The 19,735-nt window shown below is 57.2% G+C and overlaps 8 protein-coding genes across 8 annotated transcripts; 5 read left to right on the top strand and 3 right to left on the bottom strand.

Annotated features, from left to right (window-relative positions):
- Positions 1 to 60: 60 nt before the first annotated feature.
- VTJ04DRAFT_9154 (uncharacterized protein) lies at positions 61 to 1,122 on the top strand (the record flags this gene model as incomplete). Its single annotated transcript, XM_069367670.1, has 1 exon — positions 61 to 1,122. The coding sequence occupies one exon, from the start codon at positions 61 to 63 to the stop codon at positions 1,120 to 1,122; it is 1,062 nt and encodes a 353-aa protein (XP_069215975.1).
- A 625-nt stretch (positions 1,123 to 1,747) lies between these two features.
- VTJ04DRAFT_9155 (uncharacterized protein) lies at positions 1,748 to 2,531 on the top strand (the record flags this gene model as incomplete). The annotated part of the gene is made up of 2 exons (XM_069367671.1): positions 1,748 to 1,785; positions 1,859 to 2,531. 2 exons carry the CDS (start codon positions 1,748 to 1,750, stop codon positions 2,529 to 2,531), a joined length of 711 nt encoding a protein of 236 aa, XP_069215976.1.
- A 263-nt stretch (positions 2,532 to 2,794) lies between these two features.
- On the bottom strand, positions 2,795 to 3,704 carry VTJ04DRAFT_9156 (uncharacterized protein; the record flags this gene model as incomplete). Its single annotated transcript, XM_069367672.1, has 2 exons — positions 2,795 to 2,818; positions 2,955 to 3,704. The coding sequence occupies 2 exons, from the start codon at positions 3,702 to 3,704 to the stop codon at positions 2,795 to 2,797; spliced, it is 774 nt and encodes a 257-aa protein (XP_069215977.1).
- Positions 3,705 to 4,304: 600 nt separating this feature from the next.
- VTJ04DRAFT_9157 (uncharacterized protein) lies at positions 4,305 to 5,275 on the top strand (the record flags this gene model as incomplete). Its single annotated transcript, XM_069367673.1, has 5 exons — positions 4,305 to 4,341; positions 4,442 to 4,702; positions 4,782 to 4,856; positions 4,936 to 5,070; positions 5,130 to 5,275. The coding sequence occupies 5 exons, from the start codon at positions 4,305 to 4,307 to the stop codon at positions 5,273 to 5,275; spliced, it is 654 nt and encodes a 217-aa protein (XP_069215978.1).
- Positions 5,276 to 6,273: 998 nt separating this feature from the next.
- Positions 6,274 to 9,171, bottom strand: VTJ04DRAFT_9158 (uncharacterized protein; the record flags this gene model as incomplete). Its single annotated transcript, XM_069367674.1, has 3 exons — positions 6,274 to 7,145; positions 7,285 to 8,250; positions 8,391 to 9,171. The coding sequence occupies 3 exons, from the start codon at positions 9,169 to 9,171 to the stop codon at positions 6,274 to 6,276; spliced, it is 2,619 nt and encodes an 872-aa protein (XP_069215979.1).
- A 640-nt stretch (positions 9,172 to 9,811) lies between these two features.
- VTJ04DRAFT_9159 (uncharacterized protein) lies at positions 9,812 to 10,169 on the top strand (the record flags this gene model as incomplete). The annotated part of the gene is made up of 2 exons (XM_069367675.1): positions 9,812 to 9,860; positions 9,928 to 10,169. 2 exons carry the CDS (start codon positions 9,812 to 9,814, stop codon positions 10,167 to 10,169), a joined length of 291 nt encoding a protein of 96 aa, XP_069215980.1.
- A 57-nt stretch (positions 10,170 to 10,226) lies between these two features.
- VTJ04DRAFT_9160 (uncharacterized protein) lies at positions 10,227 to 15,042 on the bottom strand (the record flags this gene model as incomplete). Its single annotated transcript, XM_069367677.1, has 2 exons — positions 10,227 to 10,304; positions 10,372 to 15,042. The coding sequence occupies 2 exons, from the start codon at positions 15,040 to 15,042 to the stop codon at positions 10,227 to 10,229; spliced, it is 4,749 nt and encodes a 1,582-aa protein (XP_069215981.1).
- A 1,781-nt stretch (positions 15,043 to 16,823) lies between these two features.
- On the top strand, positions 16,824 to 19,697 carry VTJ04DRAFT_9161 (uncharacterized protein; the record flags this gene model as incomplete). The annotated part of the gene is made up of 3 exons (XM_069367678.1): positions 16,824 to 17,187; positions 17,243 to 18,997; positions 19,060 to 19,697. The coding sequence occupies 3 exons, from the start codon at positions 16,824 to 16,826 to the stop codon at positions 19,695 to 19,697; spliced, it is 2,757 nt and encodes a 918-aa protein (XP_069215982.1).
- Positions 19,698 to 19,735: the final 38 nt, after the last annotated feature.

Below are 19,735 nucleotides of genomic sequence, written 5' to 3' on the forward strand. Positions count from 1 at the left end.
GGTGGTTTATTCCAACCACCGTTCGCTCGTTCACTGTCACTCCTTTCACTCAAACCTATCATGTACCCCAAACACCTCCTTGCCGCCCTTCTGGGCCTGGGGTTATCCACCACCGCTCAAGCCGCCGGCGTCCCGACAAACCTCACATACCCCCAGACCGTGACCGTCGCTCTCGCCTTTCCCCGTCACAACGAAACCTACACGCCGTCGCGCATGTTCCCCATGATCTGGGCCATCCACAACATCCACGCCTCAGCCCCGTCGGTCCCCATGATCCTCGAATGGGAGATCAAGCAGCTCCAAGGCAGCGCGCCCGTCCAAGAGGGCTCGGTGCACGTCGACTTCTTCGACCGCGAAATCATCAGCATCTACAACGACTACTTCAACCAATCCATCACGCCCGACCAGCAGCCTGACCCCTTCCACTTCTCCACCTTCACCCAGCGCCTCAACACCACCGAGTACGCGGGGCGTTGGGAATTCGCGTGGTCCGTGCGGGCCAAACGCTGCAGGGAGGCAAAACGGTCCTCCGCCACGGCCAACAATAGCGACAGCTCCACGCTGGAATGGGACTCCTTCACCCACTGGGGCGTCATCGAATTCAACATTGCCGATGATAATTCAGCCCAAGACCCGATGGACTTCACCCTCACCCAAGCCTCCACCTGCTCCAACTGGACCAGCTTCGCCTTCCAAATCACCGACACCCTCCCGATTCCCAAGGAGGAAGACAACGGTCTATTCCTCGCAAACACGCGCACGCAATGCGCCGTCATCCCCGACGCCACGCCCGGGCTGGACGCTTGGGAAGACGATTACTGGAATGCCAAGCCTACGACCGCGACCGCGACCACGACGGTGACCTCGTCTCCGACGACTGTCATGGCCACGCCGTGCCTGGCGACCATGGACGAGACCGCCGCCGCGAGCGTGTCGAAGCACTTGACGAGTCTGGGGTGCGGGCAGATACATCCGTCGTGGGTGCCGGTGCTGGATGAGGAGGTGTGTAAGGTGAATGCTGGAGCCAGGGGTGTGTCGGGGTTGAACGGGAGTGTTGTAGGAGTTGTTGCGATTGTTGTGGCGTGGGTTGTTGGTGGGGGGTTGTTGTTTGGGGGGTTGTAGGCTTATACAGACACCGGTATATAGGCATATATACATGAACCGTTTGAGATAGTCCAATGGGATCCGTTACCTGACCCATGTCCGCTTATGCCCTATTATAGCACGTCTCTGAGCCTTGAAAGAAGCCTTCTTACCTCGTCGATCTCGACATCTTGAAAGCCTCTCGAAGGACACAAAAAGTCCACTTGGCAACTCCCTTCATGACATCTCCTGGCATTCAACCCGCAGGATGCTTTAAGTTCAGGTAGGTATACTTTGTACCTTCATCCTTTCCGAAAACGGATAATCAGTTCGCTGGATAGTGAAGTATTGCCCGCTTATTGAGCCAAGTCTGTGGCTCCAGTTTTCAGCTGTGACGACCCATCCCCGACTGCAGAACAGCGGCCTTGGCATGCAGCGAAGGAGATCCGAGGTCGTAAGAACGAGGGGAAGAACCTATAAAACATCGGTACATAGGCACAAGCACCACAACTTGGGAGCTGTGAAGTATAAACCTTGGTCTCCTCCTACTCTCTCGTCCTCACCTCAGGTCTCTCTGCCAACATTCTAACCTACAGCTTCAGCTAATACCCCTGACCACAAATTTGCCTGCCCAAACGGCTTTGAACAGCCAACCATCAACATCATGACAACTAACCTTGACGGGATCACATACCCCGACACGTAAGTGTTCCCCACCTCTTCTTTCAACTCCCGTACACACAACATTTGCTAACCCGGGTGTGTCGTGTCCCAGCCCTTACCGGGATGACTTCATCAATATCGCTCTGAGAGACAACGTTCTCCTCAAAGTCCACCGCGGGTTTGCGAACCAGCGCTGGCCGGACATTCCCCTGACTAAGATTACCACCCACAACGGCGACGACGAGGTTGAAATCGATGCCGTCGACATGACAACATACCCGGTCCAAATTGGCCACGACCTGGTCAACTACCTGTACACTGGCCAGTATGCGCCCCTGGAGCCGTCCACGGCTCCCGATGACCGCGCGCGTGCCATGGCGCGCGCGATGTCGCGGCTCACGTTGTTGCTCTATCTCAGCAACGAGGACTTTGCCAAGATCCCGGGCCTTTGGTACAAGGTTTTGGAAGATCTTGTCGAGAAGATCAAAGAGCATGGTCCGCGTTTGGCCATCGAGGTCTTCAAACTCTCGGTGCCTCCCGAGGCTCAGCAGGACGAGCAATTCGTCAAAGACATCGGCGAACTGGACCGAGATTCTCTCGTCTCTATTGAAGCCCAGGTGACGGTAACGGACACGAGTATACCGTTCTATCAACGGGTCCTGATGACTCGAATAGTCAATAGGGATATCGTTAGGCACGCGTATAGCCTGGATTTACAGTGTAATGACTTTCAAGATTCTCTTACTACTACGTATATCTCGACGATGAAGAGGTTTTGGTGGTAGTAGTAAAGACACCTAGCTGTCTCGGGGGGGTGGTGACGGCTTATTGACACCCAATGTCTGGAAAGATGAAGGCAGATGGTGTTCTGAATGGGAGACCGAGAATGTCTGTTGCGATGCATTGTTGTTGACATGATTAGCATAGATGCGAGAGCGGCGAAGAGGAAAGATGATGTTTGAGGAAACGGGGTAAAATTGACAAGGAGAATGGACTAGTATTAATATTCATGACTAATCCAATACAAGGCCCCCGTCATTCACTATTATCATATGAAGCTGTCCCCCCGTCTCTATAAGCCGCATTATTAGTTCTCTCAGTCTTGTTCCAAGCCTCCGCCATAGCATCCACAAATCAAGAACCGGTCCAAGCAAAAGGAATAGGGCAAGTATTTGGCCAAACGTCCACTCATTCTCCTCTTCGCTGACCTGGTTCCGACTGATGATTTGTTCCAGAGACACAATAGCGTAGATCGAAAATCCCGTGTAGCTCATCACCACCATGATTGCTCGACCCCACTGGTCGGGACCCAACTCAGCAACAGCGTTATCGTCTCCGAGGTATGGTAAAGGCTCGCGTTGATTGTCATCATCGTTATTAACAGGGCTCTTTGCGCGGTTGGCACGGGACATGCCAAGCCAGCGCCAACAAGGGCAGCAGCAGCAAAGGATAAGCTCTGCGAGAAAGTACGCCAGGGTGAAAGCGGCAATCAGACATGTGTTGCCTAGGATAAGATATCTAAAGGCGTCGTAGGTGGCCTTGACGCTCTGACCGAAGAGAACATAGACGACCGTTTCGTTACACTCGGGCTGACTGCCGAAGTCGGGATCACGGATCCAGACATACATGTTGAAGGCGATGTAAAAGAAGGCGGCAAAGTAGGCGAGGAGTTTGTTGACAAAGTCTTGGAACTTGCTGGCGCCCTTGGATGAGATGTGAGAAGCTAGGTTGACGCCGAGTAGGCCAAGCAGGTGAAAGATGACAACGGCGTGGAACAGGGTGAGCCGGTTTTGTATTGACTGATACCAAGCAGTACAGAGCAAAGCTGTGCCTTGAACGCTTAAAGCGTCCCTGTAGGATTGCTCAAACTTGGCTGACGCTTCTCGTGTCGAGAGGACTTTGATGATGAAGTTGAGGATGTGGCCTCCGAGGCAGAGAGTGTAGAGAGATGCCCGCATCTGCTTGTGAAGTCACTAACTGTTTAATGCAACGTTATGATACCATGAAGACTTACCCCTAAGCCACTCACATCGTTGTTGGGTTCAATGCCAGTACACACAGTAGCATTGGTTGCATTCATCATGGGCTGAACTCTATTAACTCAGCATTTTGGATTGAGCAGGCGAAGTTCACAGAGAATCAAGATGGCATAGAGCTGCGGTCTTCCACTGTATTAATGAACTAGTTCAGCCAGGCCCAAGACAGGTGGTTCACTCATATTGCGGCTGTCACCTGGCCGTCAGGGCGCCGCTTCAGCCACAGCCTTACCTAGCACAAGCTGGCGTCAGGTGAACGCATGGCATGATAAACGACCTGACCTGAACATGCGACATGAGAAAAGGGACCTATCAAGCAGCCTGGCAGCGCAAGGCTGCGGTTGAAGTAATCATGGTGTGATATTAAGCATGACATCTTGAGGTAGGAAGGGACTTGTACAGATAGTTCCGCCTCGACTGTGTCAACCTCCTTACACTTAAAAGCTGCTAATCATGCTGAACCATGTCATTCATGTCCTGCGAGAAGAGTCTCCATTCTCCTAGCAGATATAGCATTAGCACATGGCCGACAAAGATAAACAACCGTTTTTAAGATATAGTAAGGTTCCCTCTTCTTAACTACTAAACTCACCCTAATCTATGGGACGCTGACCTTCATCTTTCCCGAGCCTTGATCACCTTGGTCCTTTCCGTCATAGACCTGGGCTTCAATGCCGCAGCCGGGGCAGCCGCCGTGGCTACGGGTGCCCATGTAAGCGGGCTCCCGCTTACGGACCGAGCGATGGGAATCGGAGCGTTGGCGGGCGTCACAAAGTCTGGGATCATCGCTTTCGTCTGCATTGTACGGTCTGTGTTTATTCACAGCATCGCCGTTGCGATTCTCCTTGTTGCCGTGAGATCCGGCTTTGGCATCGTTGTTGTCGTCACCTTGCAGGTATGCAATACTATCTTCGGGGAAAGTAAGTGGAACCTATGTTATAATAATTAAATGCAAAAGAAGCATTTCTGACTGAGGCCTTCTCTTCCCGTTTCCACCAGCACCGCCTGAGCTACTGGTTGCCGCAGTCGTGGCCGCCATTCCCCTTCTCATGGATGCCCTGTCCATGCGTGATGGTAAGAGAATCCGCATCCGCGGGACAATACGAAACGTTGTCCAGTTCTATCTTTGTTGCGTGCTGAACTTCTCCGACAGCATTCCTAACTGTTTACGCCGACGACGAGGACAACACACTGGGTCGCATTTTGGTCACCCTTATTTTCTACCTGGGCAACATTGGCTTGGACGCGCTTGGCGGTTATGTCTTCGCGCGCATGGCTCAGAACCAAGGTACCATACATTGTCTTTTTCACGGCTGCGACTCTTCATGACTAACGTGGGTTTAATAGGGACGGATATATGTCCGCTGGGTGCTGCGGCAGCAGCTGGAGGCGTATTCGGGGCGTTGACGTTTATCCCCAAACTATTGGCAAGCTATGTATGGGGGAAAGTAAAGCGCAAGAATCGCGATGGACCACAAACTGAGGCAGCATAGCATAACATCTTATGCATAACCTGATGCTTACAATGTAGTTAACCGGACAACTTACCTAAGTACCTATAATATCCCGAGCAAGTCTGGCTAGCAGATGATAATCCAACCAATATTCCCAAACACACTGTCCATGTACAGCTCTCTCGACAGCGAAACAAGAACATATCACTCTTCTCTAGAGCCACTCAGCGCAGAACCACCAACCGCTAACTAAGAGACATACTTCTTGGCCTGTGGTCGGTACTAAGACGAACACTGACTCCCACATCCCTCTGTAGGCTATTTCAACTCATTACCCACATAAACTCTATCCGGGGTAGTCATATCCCAGAAGGCTTGTAAGCCTACAGAGGTGGTCAGGCAAAGGAACAATGTTGACGGTTTTGTTGTCAGACACGTCAGGGTGAAATTGTCCAGGGTTAGGGTTTCCCGTTCCCTTGTAAGAGAGACGAGCACAGAGATAATGACCCCAAATCGCCATGTTGCTTTGCGTTTCTGAACGATTCAAGCATTCTAAGTACAAGCCGAGTCTTCAGCCGGGGGAACTGCAAATTCCGACCAAGTCAAGCTCCTTGAAGGTTGTGGAATGTGGTATTGTGGTTGGGAGACCTGTTACGTGATACAGTCTGAAAGGGAAAATGACCACAGTCCGAGGAGTACCAGGTACTCCGTATGTCTCAAAATAATGCCAAACCGGACACCCAAACAGATCGTCAGTACAATTAGGGTGAACAAGAACAGATCACTGTATTCTATAGTCCACTCGAACCAGGAACCACAAGAAACACCAAACCGCATATCCTTCATGTATCCATCCCCCGTACCACTTCCAAGCCCATCCATACCATCCTTGTGTATACCATAACTCCATAATCCCCTTACTCTAAACCATCCACCAAACTCCTATCCTCCATACCCCAACCCAGAGGAAAACGTCGAAACCCTACCAAAGACCAAACCGACCATAAAAATAACAAGCAAAGAGCAAAGAAACCCACTCACAACCTCACCCCCGCCCCAATCCCTCTGCCCCAAAACCACACCCACTCCCTCCACTCCCCAATCCTGACCCCGACCCTAGCTCTCGCATCCAACTTCATCCTGCCCCCCAACGCTTCCCTCAACTTTCCATATCCGACCGAATCCACCGACCACTCCACCGGCAGGCGGGGCGTCGTCGACAACCCCGGGCGCGCGGCAAACGGCATGTCGTAGTCAATCTTCCCGATGGGCTCCGTGTGGTTGTACAGCGCGGTCGCGTTGACCCAGTCGATAAATACCGTATTTCTCGTCAGCGGGGAGGCGAGGGTAAAAGTCGCCGTCGAGGAAAGCACGTGGAAGGTCGCGTCGCGGATGAAGCGCGACCCTTCCCCTCCTCCCTCACCAGAGGATGGATTCTTATCATCATGATGGTGCCTGCGGTCGCCGGGAAGTTTGAGCCTCGGCGCGGGAATCTTGATCGCCAACCGCCCCAACGCCTTCCCCAGCTTCGGCAACGCAGGAAAAGACCCCTCATACATCCGAACCGTCACCGTGATGTTCTCATACCCGGAAATATACTCCGACAGCCACTCCCGAGCAACCTCCACCCCCTTGTCCCCGCCCAGCAAGGACGGGTTCCAAGTCGCGCGCGCTGCAACCGCAACCTCCTCATCAAACGCACCAGCGCGCACGTCATACGCAGCGGCCTCGCCGATAGTCGTCCCATTCGTTTCGACACGAACACTCACATACGGGACGTAAGCCGAGTAGGAGGTCGGGTTGGTCAGCGTGACGATCGCTCGAAGAGACAGGGACGAAGGGCTCGTGTCGGTGATTTCGATCTGCTCTACCCGAGGCGCGATCGAGCCGATGAGGTCCTCACCAAGCGCTGCGAGGAGGGAGGGAGGGACGCATGTCAGCGGATAAACCATCCCCAGCATTGAAAATATTGGCCGGAAAGGCAATGAGGGCCGACCGAGGCAGGTACCTACGAATCAAGACAAAAAGAAATCAGAAAGGAGACGGACGTTTTACCGGGACTTTCCCCTCGGCAGGGACCGCCTTGACGACCAGCTCTCCCAGCACCGTCTTGATCTTCACATCCACGAGCGCCTTGATCATCAACACCACCTCGCGGCCACCAAACAAGAGCTCCTGGACCACATCCGCCAGGACATCACCATCCGTCACATTGAGCGGCGCGTCGCGAATCGTCGACTGGATCTTAAGCGTCGCCTCCTGCCCATCCTTAGCCGGAAACTGCGTCGAGTTTGCCTTTTGCCACTTCTCCAAATGCAACTCTCCCAGCTTGTCGCCGCGGTAGAACACGTCCGCCACGGCGCGCACGGCCGTGACGTTCAGCGAGAAGTTCATCTCCTCCGGCAGGCCCGCCAGCACCACGATGGTGCCAGACACGCGCGGGTTCGACGCCGGGTCGTCCGGGTCGGCAAACGGATCAGGCATGGTGAACTGCACATCCGTCAAGGTGAAGTTCCGGATGAGGTTATCAAACCCGCGCCCGGGGAACGGCACGGGAAGAGTGATGCTGGCCAAAATCTCGCTCAGCCACTCCGGAGTCCCCCCCGGTCCCGCCGGGTGTTTCTGTCCCCGCACGAGAACCGTCGCGGTCTCTCCGTCGAGGTACTTTCGGAAGAGCATATCCAGGGGCGACAAGTCGGAACCGGGACACAGGCGGACGACCTGCTCGGGCAGGTCCCTGATGATTCCGTGGGCGGTGACGATTACGTCTGCAGAGGGACGGACGGCGACGGGGTTGGTGGTGGCGCTGGCGACCAGGATCGACGCATCTGAGGGCCTGCAGCCGGGGATGAGGATGTCGAAGGAGAGCTCGGGCACGTCAAACGAGATAGGATACTGGTTGTGCGCTGTGATGGAAACGTCGGCTGCCATGGCGCTGCCTCCGCCGGGAAGAGGCTGCTCGGCGAAGTTGAGCCTGGTGATGTTATACTCGGGCAGATGAGGCAAGGTGTTGCCTGCACATTGAAATTATCAGTAAAGGGCTCTTATTCCGCGCTGTAGATGAGATATCAAATAATAAAAAACATGTTGCCGCTTCACTGGAGGGTCTTCTCCCCAAAATACAACGAAGCAAACGATCGGTAGAGAGATTGACCTTCAAACGTGAGTGACTCAACAATGGTGTGCGTCCCGAGGGGGATCATGCCCGCCTTGATCTGGACATCGGCCTGCCCGCGAAGGCGGACCGTGTCGAGCCTCCCCTCCAACCACTCGTTAGCGAGCATGCGAATCCCCTCGGCATCGCCGGGGATCAGCTCGGCCACAAAGTCGATGACATTATTCTCCGGCCCATCCCGAATGCTGACCTGCAGCGGAGGAAGCCCCGCCGTCCCGAGCAGCAGGTTGTCGTAATCCGGGAGGTACACCCTCACTTTCATCTCCCCCGTGCTCACCGACCCCACCAGCCAGGTGGCTGCCCTGCCCAGCTGGCGGACGCGGTCGTTCTCGACGCGGCGCGCATCGAGCCGGTAATTGGCGCGTATCCTCGCGCGGATACCGTTGGCGGTGAGAGACTCGAGCGACAGGTTGGTCGGCTCGACGACGGCGGCCTGCTTGGCGTACTCCTCAACGGCCGAAGGGAGGATGAAGGCGAGGACGATGATGGCCAGGCTGAGGCTTGCGAGAACAATCATGGCGATGACGGACGGCCAGCGCGTCTTGGACCGGGCTTCGGGATGGGCAGATGGCTGGCCGGCGTCTCGATCTTGTTGCTCATCATGATGGGTAGCTGTCGCTGGGTCGCTTGTGCCATCGTAGCCGGGGGAAGTGGACGATTGTAATAGGGGGGCGGACTCGGAGGTTGAGGTGCGATGCTCGGGGGCTTCAGAGCCGTCAACAGCTGCGGAGAGCAGCGGTGACCGCTCCGACTCTGACATGATTGTTGGAACAGGATCGCCGGGTTTGGGATCAAGGAGAGAGGGATTTCGCAATGGCGTTTGGTTCACAGCAGTGGAGGTCTGCGAAGTGGGATTGATGGCTGGATTTAGGACATGGCAGCGTCGCAGAATTCCTCGTAGATGTTCGGTTCAAAACCCTTTGCTGGTCAACAACCCCGAGATGGTGATGGTCTTCGCGATGGAAAATCAAAGGTGTTTGATGTTTGATGTGGTGTTGGGCTGAGTTGGCTGGGTTGGCCAGGCGTCGGGGTGCTTTGTTGCTTGTTCCTGGGAAGAGCGTCATGGTCAGGCACCTTTGCCACAGGGCAACACCAAGACAGCCAGCCCTGTTTCGGCGGCCGGGGGTGACGCTAGTCCAATACGGGATTAGCCTGCTAGGTACGGAGTCCGGGTTGGACCCGCTCGGCTGGCCTAGCCCCTTCACCCGTCTTGGCATCATGTCTCTGTCTACAACGTCAATGTCAACCAATATTCTCCTCCAATATATGTCTGAGCAGCCGGGTAGTTAATACACTTAGGTAACCAGGAATAGACTTAGGAGCACATTCGAACTCAGCAGTTGAAGATACAGCCATCAAAAAGCCTCTCTCTGAGCCCGACCCAATCCCATAGTAGTAGCATGGATCTCACCTCAGGGCACACTAGCAAGAAACATCATGCTTTTCTTCGTATTTTTTTGTCTATGCCTCGATCTCGTAGGATAAGAGGAGAACTAGGAAAAAGAGTAACTCTTAGGAGCAAAGGTAGGCAAACCACCCCAGGTTTTACGTACACCACAAACCCCATCAACCAGAATTTTATACCATTCCACGTCCTTGAATCCCACCTTTCCTCAACCAAGCCCACCTATCCCACCACCTCAACCACCGCCGCCGTCACAGCCAAAGCACCACGCTCCCGTGCTCGTCAACGGCACATTCCTCCGGCACATGAAACGGCAGCGGTGGCTCTACCGCCCATGGGCGTCCCTACCGTAGCAAGCCACCCGACAGGCCCGCGGTCGCCAAATCCACCAGCGCAAACAGACGACCATCCTATGACGTCGACTCCTCGCCCATGACGGCGGCCCGCGCATCGGCGTAGAGCGGAGTGATGCCCGTCCAGAGTTGGAACTGTTCGTCAACAATTAGCTTCTGATCCATCCAAATATTCTGAGAGAAGAAGAAAAGAAAAACATACCTGATACCACCCCTGCGCCGCCAACACCTCCAATCCCGGGATCGTCACCCACCCGGCGTCCTCCGCCAACTGCATCAGCGGCGTGTGCCGGGGCGTGTATGCCATCTCAAGCAGCACCCTCGCCTCGCCCTTGGCGCGTCCCGCCACGCCGCCGTCGCGTAGTGCCGCAACCAACACCTCGCGCATGCCCGAATCTATCGGCTTGTCGGCGGGTATGGTGCTGACCACCACGCCGGGCAGTGCATCCTGCGCCGCGACCGCCGCCACCTCGTCCGTCGTCGCGAGCCGCCGGAGCTGATACTCGGCCGGGAACCCGCTGGCGAGCTCCTGCACGCGCTCGGCGGTGCGAGCGACGACATAGATGGGCGCGTAGCCCAGGGAGTGCAGGGCGTAGACAGCGGCGCGGGTGGTGCCGCCGGAACCCACCACCATGGCGGAGCCGGGAGAGTCCTTGCTGCGCTGGACGAGGCCCGCGGAGCGCAGGGCAAAGACCATGCCCTTCCAGTCCGTGTTGTCGCCGATGAGCTTGTTTTGTGAGCTCCCAGCAGCCGCAGGCACGGGCACGATGGTGTTAACGGCACCGATGGCGCGCGCGGCGTCCGTCACCTCGTCCAGCAGGGGCATGATGTCGAGCTTGAGCGGGATGGTGACCGAGGAGCCGCCAAAGTGTGGCGCCCGGATCAGGTCTTGGACGTCTTGAGCCCGGTCGGTCTCGAAGAGGGAGTAGTGGTGTGGCAGGCCGGTGGCGCCGAACAGCGTGTTATGAAGGGCGGGCGAGCGCGACGAGCTGATAGGCTTGCCGAACAGGTAGAAGGACTTCGGCTCCAACTCGCCGATGAGAGAAAGGCCCTGGCGAATCTCCTTGGCCGAAAGCTGCCCCGGGGCGGCCTTGGACGGGAGATCTGGATGCGACACGGGCGTCATGAAGCCGTTCAGGACCCGGCTGAGCTTTCCGGCGGGGCCCATGTTCAGCGCGATGACGGGAATGTCATGGGCGCGGAGCATCCTCGTCTTGAAATCGGCGAGGGCAAAGTTGTCCGATACCTGGGACGCCATGCCGATGAGCTTGATGATGTCGCCGTACTGCAGCGCCTTGTTGTAATAGGGGATCCACGAGCCGTTCCTCCACGACAGGGTGCCCTGCGGGTCGTGGTGCGAGGCGATAATGCGTGTGAAACCCTTCGACTCGGCCACGGCGTCGAGGATCTCGGTGGGCATCGTCATCTCAAGATCCAGGTACTCGACGCCGGTACGCAGGCCGATCTGGTACAGCTGACGAGCCAGATCATAGTCCTCATCAGGGAACTTGCCACCCTGACTAACGGTGCGGATCGTGTAGACGATGGGGATCTTGGCCGCGGAGCGGAGCAGCGAGACCTGGCGGGCGACAAACTCGGGATCCCACCTCTCGAGCAGGTCGACGCGCAGCTCGACGGCGTCAGAGCCGACAACGACCTTGGGAATGACGTCGAGGGCGGTGCCGACGTCGGGAACAGTCAGCGAAACAAAGAAGGAGTGTTGCTTCTTCCGGACGTCTTCGAAATGGGTAGAGCGGCCCGTGATGACGGAGATGAAGCGGACGAAGTCGGCCGGGGGCTCGTTCAGAACCTCGGAGCCGTCGAGGTGGGGGCTGTAGTACTGGAAGTTGCTGCACTCATCGAACCAAGGCTTGCGGCGGAGGTAGACACCGCGGATGTCCTCTGAGTAAGCCGGGCGGGTCTTGTCACGCATCAGATACTCGACGACTTGGTCTGTATCGCGATGCACCAGAAGCACGATGCCACCGCTCTTCTGGTACGAGATGAGGAGGTTGCGTGCCGCCTCCGTCTCGACAATGCCGCCGCCGCAAGAGAAGATGTGGCCCTTGGGCTGATTCTTGATGACATCCTCGAGGAGCTCAAGCTCGGCTTTGCGGAAGCCCTCCCAGCCCCGCTCGCCCTGGATGATCTCAGGGATGGTCATGCCCTCGCGCCTCTCAAGCTCGGCGTCCAGGTCGATCAGCGGCCGACCTAGGATCTGTGACATCCAGCGACCGGCCGTGGACTTGCCGGCGCCGCGCATGCCAATGATGAAGATGGAGCGGTCGGTGCCGGCGCGGGACGAAGAACCGTTGACGACGACGTGCTTGGCTGTCGGGTCCTCCTCGCCCTCCAGGATGACCTTGAACGACTGCGACATGGTGTCCCACCAACCCGGCCATGTCTTGGCTGTGCACTCGCGCTCCAGGATGAGCGTCTTGTGAGGGGTAATGGTGGACAGGACACCGAAGCTCATGGCGACACGATGGTCGTCGTAGCAGTAGACGCCGTCGGCGGGGTTCTGCAGGGTCTGGTACGGGCGACCCGTCACCTTGATGCCGTCTTCGAGCTCCTCGCACTCCACGCCGAACTTGGCGAGCTGGTCCTTCATAGCAAGAATGCGGTTGCACTCCTTGACGCGCTGGTTCGCAATGCCGGTGATGCTGGTGGTGCCCGAGGCGACCGCAGCGAGGACAGAGGCAGTCAGGAAGGCATCCGTCATGGGCTCCATGTCGACGTGCGGGATAGCCTTCAGAGTGCCGATGGGCGGGCCGGTAACGGTGGTCGAGGTCTCAGTCTGCTCGACCGTGCAACCCATGGGGCGCAGCACCTCGACGGCGAAGCGAGCATCGCCTTGCAGTGAAGCCGAGCCAATGTTGGGAATTGTGCAGGTGGTTCCAGTAATGGCGGCGACGGCGAGAGGGTAGGTAGCAGAGCTGGCGTCGCTCTCGACAACGTACTCGGCGGGGTTCTGGTAGACGCCCTGAGGGATGTGGTAGGTGTTGGGATCCTCGGCGTCACGCTCAACCCGGATACCGAACGAGGCCATCATGGCGATGGTCATGTCGATGTAGGGTTGGGAGATGGGCTTGCCGCCGACGAGACGGAGCGTAACGGGCTTGTGGGCGTACGGAGCGGCCATCAGGATCGAAGAGACATACTGAGACGAGACGGTAGCGGCCAGCTCGATGAGGCCACCAGCGAAACCGGAAGTGGCATCGACCTGGACGGGCAAGCTCTTCTCCTTCTCGAGGTAGCGGACGGGGACACCGTTGGCACGCAGGGAGTCAACCAGAGGCCCGATGGGGCGCACCTTCATGCGGGCGTTGCCTGTCAAAACAGTGGACGAGGCCTCTGGGGTGGGAGAGCAAAGCGCGACGACTGAGGTTAGGAAACGTGACGCGGTGCCAGCATTTCCGAGGTAGAGAGGCTCTGCGCTGGCCTTCAGGCGACCCCCGCGGCCGGTGACAACCAAGATTTCGCCCGCATCCTCCCAGGAGTAGGTGGCGCCCTGGAGCTGTGCGATAGCAGTGAGCATGTACTGGGTGTCGTCGGAGTGAAGAAGGTTGCGGATGCGGATTGTGCCTTCGCCGAGGGCAGCCAGAACGAGGGCGCGGTTCGAGATACTCTTGGAGCCGGGCGGGGTGACGCTGACAGACAGGCCCTCGGGAACGCCCGGAGTGACGCGCACAGCGGGGGAGAGAACGAGGCGAATAGCACGGTCCTCAACCACGGTTGCCTTTGGCTCGTAGGTCTTGCCGATGGCGGAGAGGAGAACGATCTTCTTGTTGCGGCCCTCATTCTTCTTGTCGACGGCCATGTGACGGAGAAGGGCATCGACCGGACATTCCTTGTTCGCAGAGAGGCGAGCGATGCGCTTGTCGTGCAGCGAAGTGGGAAGGTCGTAGCTGGCGATGCACTTGGTGAGACGAGCGACAGCGCCAGGGCGGAGGACGCCAAGGAAGCGAGCGAGCTCGGCCTCCTTGACCATGCCAATGGCGACGCACTCGCCGTGCAAGACCTGGGGCGCGAGGATGGCCTCGTAGGCGTGGCCGATGGAATGACCAAAGTTGAGGAGGTTGCGAAGGCCACCTTCGCGCTCGTCGGCCGAGACGACATGGGCCTTGACGCGGGCCGAGCCGAGGACGATGCGCTTGAGGGCGGCACGGATCGGTGCGAGGCGATCGGCGCCCTTGGAGCGGACGGCATTCACGATGAGCTCGGAGCTCTCCTCGAGGAAGGCGAATTCCGTCTCATCCCAGATGGCGGCGGTCTTGATGACCTCGGCCATGCCATTGATGAACTCGCGGGGCGGCAGAGTCTCAAGGAAGGCCAGGTCGATGTAGATGCGCTGAGGCTGCCAGAAGGCACCGATCAGGTTCTTGCCCATGGGCACGTCGATGGCCGTCTTGCCGCCGATGGACGAGTCGACCATGGCGAGCAGGGTGGTAGGGACCTGGACGAAGCGGACGCCGCGCATGAAGGTGGCGGCAACGTAGCCGATCATGTCTCCAATGACACCACCACCAAGGGCGATGACGAGGGTATCACGGGTGCAGGCATTGCCGAGCATCCAGTCCTCGATCTCGGCCTTGGTCTCGCGGCCCTTGGAATACTCCCCCGGGGGGATGGCGTATGTGAGGAGGCGGACATTTGCGGGGGCAAGGCGCTCGAACTCGGCCTGGAAGGGTGGAACGTAGGTTTTGTAGAGGTTGGTGTCAGTGATGAGGACGTAGGTGGAGGATTTGAGGTTTTCGAGGAGGTCGCGGGCGACAAAGTTGAGCCAGATGCCGTGGTCGACGATGATGTTGTCCTTGCCGAGGATGGTGATCCTCGTAGGGCCCTCAGACCCTGATGCATCTGTTGTCGCCATGATGGCGTCTATCTAGTCGGACCGCGCCTAGCCTGGCGGCGAGGTAGAAGAAAGGGCCAGCAGATGCCCGGGAAGAAATCGATAGAGCGCCAGTTCGCGGCGCAATTGGGCTGCCCAAGGTCAATGGATTGGCAGCCAGAGTGTTGGAATCGAACTGCGGGGTAGATAGGTCAGGAAGAGTTCGAGTCGGGATTTAAGAACTAATTTGATATATACCTAGAGAAAAGGTGCCTTGCAGTCGTATAGTGAAGGGAAAGGACTGGAGGTAAGAGTCATGAAGTCCGAGGTGGGATGGTGATGTTGGTGGGGGAGGGAAGTCAAGGAGTCAAGGGTCAGGTTAGTTGTGGGTACGGAATAAAAACCCGGATCAGAGTTGCTCCATGGCCTGGGGGATAAACGCTTAAGCGGCTCTGTCATCCGTCTTCCATCTGAAATCTGAGCATTCAAGGCTTACGAAGCGGCTACTAAACCTCAACCTAAACCAAGCTTACTCTCCATTCATCTCTGACTACAGCTCAACTCAGTGTCTCTCGGGACTTTATTTTCCTTTCTTTTCTTTTTTTTCTTTCTTCTATGACTTTCTGTTCTTCTCGGGCTGGGTTGTTTGCTCCTTGATCGGGCGTTGTGTCGGCCTCACGCATTTGAGGGTTAGGGTCGGCTCTGGGTTGTAGTTGTCTGTGGACTTTCGCTGAATGCCGAATGGATCTCCAGACATTTGTCTCTGCGACTGTTCTTTTCTTGGCACTCAACTTGGCTCAACATCGACCTCAATCTCGACCTCGGACAACAAACAACAAACAACACATCCCCAGCAGTGCCATGATGAAGGAATGATGGTCCTGTTCATCCTTCAACATGACTTGCTCCCTGACAGACATTCAGCTGTGTTGATGCAGCTTCATCCAGTCCCCCTGTGCACAGCCACAGACAACAGACTGGCTAAGTACTCCATACACATTGTGTCGCTCAACAAGAGCACTGACCTGTCAGAAGTTTTGTCAAAACAAAGCCATGACTTCTTCTTTTCTTCCAGTCAAGCTACGATTACCTGATGGCTAGCGGTCTGCAGCTCAGTTCACACCGCTGATGTTGACTAGGGACGGCTTTGAGCTTTCCATGGGAATGTCCTCTCTTCATCCCAGGGGTTGGCTTGGGTCAACCTGACATCTGGCCGGCAATTGAGAGAATCATCAACCACCAAACCTGGCGCATGGATGGAACCGCATCGATCTCTGCCACTTCTTGAGACACCTCTGCGTCCACGTTTCATCCGTCTCCAACTGCTTGGTGCTACACAGATCGACAGATCAAGGTTGACACGGCATCTTCCGGTTGCTGCCTTTCCCACACCCTTCCCCGGATTCTTGGCGCAGCACAGAGCCGACGGCTGAAGCCACAAACGCCGTGGCTTCGTTCCTCCAGGCACCAGCGGCCACTTTGACATCAACACCATGCATTGCATGCATCTCGTGGCCCTAAATCCAGGACACCATGGCCGTTCTGCCTGGGGCTGTGTTCCACCATGGACTCTGTCCCTCGAATCTTCGAATGTCCGTTGTGTCTCCGAGCACCATCTCCGAGATGACTTCAACCCCTGAGCAACATGTTGGGATATAACTCGGCAGAGGTCTCGCTGGTTGTTAGGGAAGTTGCTCAATAGATCAGACACTTCATCAATCCAATACATAACCAGTCAATCCATCCCATTTTGAGTTTCCAAGTCTATTTCCCTGAACCCCATCCTCCAAGTCATCACCTGTCGTCCTGTCCTTCTGCCCGCCATGGCCACCCCCAAGTCCGTCCTCTCCCAGACCCTCCAGAACATCACTCTAAGCAAGATCCGAGAGCTCGAGTCCCGCCACAAGTCCTACGAGGATCGCAAGACCGCCTTCCTGGCCGAGGCCCAGGCCGCCATCAATGAGCAGGATCGCCTCTCCACCCTCCTCAAGGCCGTCAAGGAGCTGTGCCCGTCCGCTTCCAAGGACGACAGCCTCAAGAACATTGAGCGCTGGCGGGATCAGTCGCTCTACGATGCCTCCATACCGGAGTCGACTCTGGCCGACTTCAGTCGCCAGCTGACCACCATGCTCGACGTCCAGAGCCGCAGGTTCAACATGGCACACCTGTACTCGCGCATTCTGACAGGTATGAATGGCCATGGCTCCCTGTGTGTACTCACAAATATTAATTCTGGCGGCAGAATGGCTCGAACAGCCTCCCACCGAAACTCCAGGTGCCTCGGCCGAGGACCAAGACGAGGACTCGTTCATGGTCCTCGAGCGCCAGCGCCAGCGCCTGAGCGAGCTTGTCGACAAGTTCGAGTCGGTCGTCTTTGAGCCTCTTGAGACTGACGAGATCGAGATCCGCCAGTTCCTCGACTCGCTGTTCCAGGATGAGGAGTCCAAAAAGGAACTCGAGAAGCTGCGCACCAGGCTGGCCGAAGAAAGCGAGGATTTCTGGAAGGAAAAGAACCCTTTCAACACCCACTCGCTCACCTGCACCATCAAGGGCCTCCTGACCGAGGACATCCTGAGCGACGAGAAGCACGCCATCTTGCAGGATTTCCTCAAGAACGATGTCGCCAAGGCCGAGATCGCCGACGTCCTCAACATGCGCTTCTCGGATCTCCAGAACTGGCAGTGGGACGCCGGCAAGGATGGCATCCGTGTCATGCCCCGCCGCGGTCTGAACGGCAAGTACCGCGTCTGGGCCGACGAAGACATCCTCCAGCTGCTCTTCGTCCAGTTCATCGGCATCCGCCTCTGCAACATCCTCAAGCGCGCCCTGAGAGACTTCATGCGCACCCTGTATTCCAGGAACATGGAAGGCCACCTGCCCCCGTCCCACGCCGACGTTGAGCGTCACCGCTACTACAACAACGAGTTTCCCGCCGCTCGCCACACTTCGAACACTGTCGAGGCTACCCGCAAATCCGAGTACTTTGAAAAGTTCTTCTTGTCCCAGCTCCCGGAGACCGAGACCTCCCTGTTCGACCGCTGGAACAGGTACGACGACGATGGCGACGACAGCGACGATGGCCAGTATTACGGGAAGAAGGGGGGCAACTCGTCGCAGCCCAAACGCTCCGGTATCAAGCAACAGCTGTTGCGCCACCTGACGGCCGAGCTTATCACGCATCGCCTGCGCGGCGTCACTTATGACAACCGCGACGGTCCCAAGGGCCCCGTCGCCCTGGTTCAGACCGACCTGCAGTGGTACGCCACCGGTCTCTCCCACAGCACCGTCTACGCCGTCATGCGCTACCTCAATTTCGACCCCAAGTGGATCGCCTTCTTCAAGAAGTATCTCGAGGCCCCGCTCAACCTGGACCACGCCGCCGACGACCGGCCCAAGCTCGGGCCCCGCATCCGCAAGCGGGGCGTCCCCATGGCCCACTCGTCCGAGAAGTTCACCGGCGAGCTGGTCCTCTTCCTCATGGACCTTGCCGTCCACCGCAAGACGGGCATCCTCCTCTACCGCCTGCACGACGACATCTGGCTGGTCGGCGAACCCAAGCGCGCCGCCGAGGCCTGGGACTGCATGGAGGTGTTTGCGCGAGTCTTTGGCCTCGATTTCAACCGGGCCAAGACGGGTTCCGTTTATCTTCCTGGCGCCGAGGGCCGCGACCCCAAGATCGTCAAGACCCTGCCGTCGGGCCCCGTCAAGATCGGCTTCCTCCGCCTCGACCCGGAGACGGGCAAGTGGACTATCGACCAGGACCTCGTCGTCGCCCATGTCGACCAGCTCAAGAAGCAGCTGTCCGAGTGCAAGAGCGTCATGGCCTGGATCCAGACCTGGAACAGCTGCATCGGCCGCTTCTTCAGCCACACCTTTGGCGAGCCCGCCAACTGCTTCGGTCGCGAACACGTTGACAAGGTTCTTGATACGTACAAGGCCATGCTGCAGCGGCTGTTCCCCGACTCGGACGGAAAGCCCGGAAGCGTCGTGCAATATGGTATGTCACCCCTCTTCCCCTTGATGCTGTCAAGTACCCTATCAACTAACTCCTATATCCAGTCAAGAAAATGGTCCAAGACCGCTTCCACGTCCCCAACCCCCTCCCCGACTCCTTCGTCTACCTGCCCGAGCACCTCGGCGGCCTGGGCCTGCGCAACCCGTTCGTCGGGCTCTTCCTGGTGCGCAACAACCTCACCAAAAACCCCGAGGACTTTGTGCGCGAGTACCTCGAGGAAGAGCGCGACCTGTACCTGTCCAAGAAGAAAGCCTTCGAAAACACCAAGGAATCCGACCGCAAGCTTCGCCTGCGCCAAATCTACCCGGACGAGGAGACGCGGCGCAAGGGCGCCATCCGCGAGACCGAGTACGACATCTACCCGTCTCTCAACGAGTTTTCTCGCTTCCGCGAGCACTGGAGCGCGCCCTTCCGCCGGGCGTTTGTCAACCTCGCCTCGTGCCCGGACACGGAGGAGATTGCGCTCAGCAAGCCGGCCAAGCGGTCGCTGGACGAGTTCTTGAGCGGCGGCGACGCCGACGCGGCGCGCGTGGATGCCGAGAAGAAGTGGTTTATTGAGCTGTACTCGAAGGAGCTGCTGGAGCATTATGGTGGTGTGACGCTGGTGGACAAGCAGTTCTTGCCGGTGGGTGTGTTGAGCATGATGAGGGCGAAGAAGGTGAGCTGGAACATGGTTCTTTGAGGGCGAGAATAAAAGAAGGGGTGGGAGGCTTTGAAGGG

The sequence above is a fragment of the Mycothermus thermophilus genome (assembly GCF_041956435.1).
Source record: "Mycothermus thermophilus strain CBS 625.91 unplaced genomic scaffold VTJ04scaffold_6, whole genome shotgun sequence".
NCBI lineage: Eukaryota > Fungi > Ascomycota > Sordariomycetes > Sordariales > Chaetomiaceae > Mycothermus > Mycothermus thermophilus.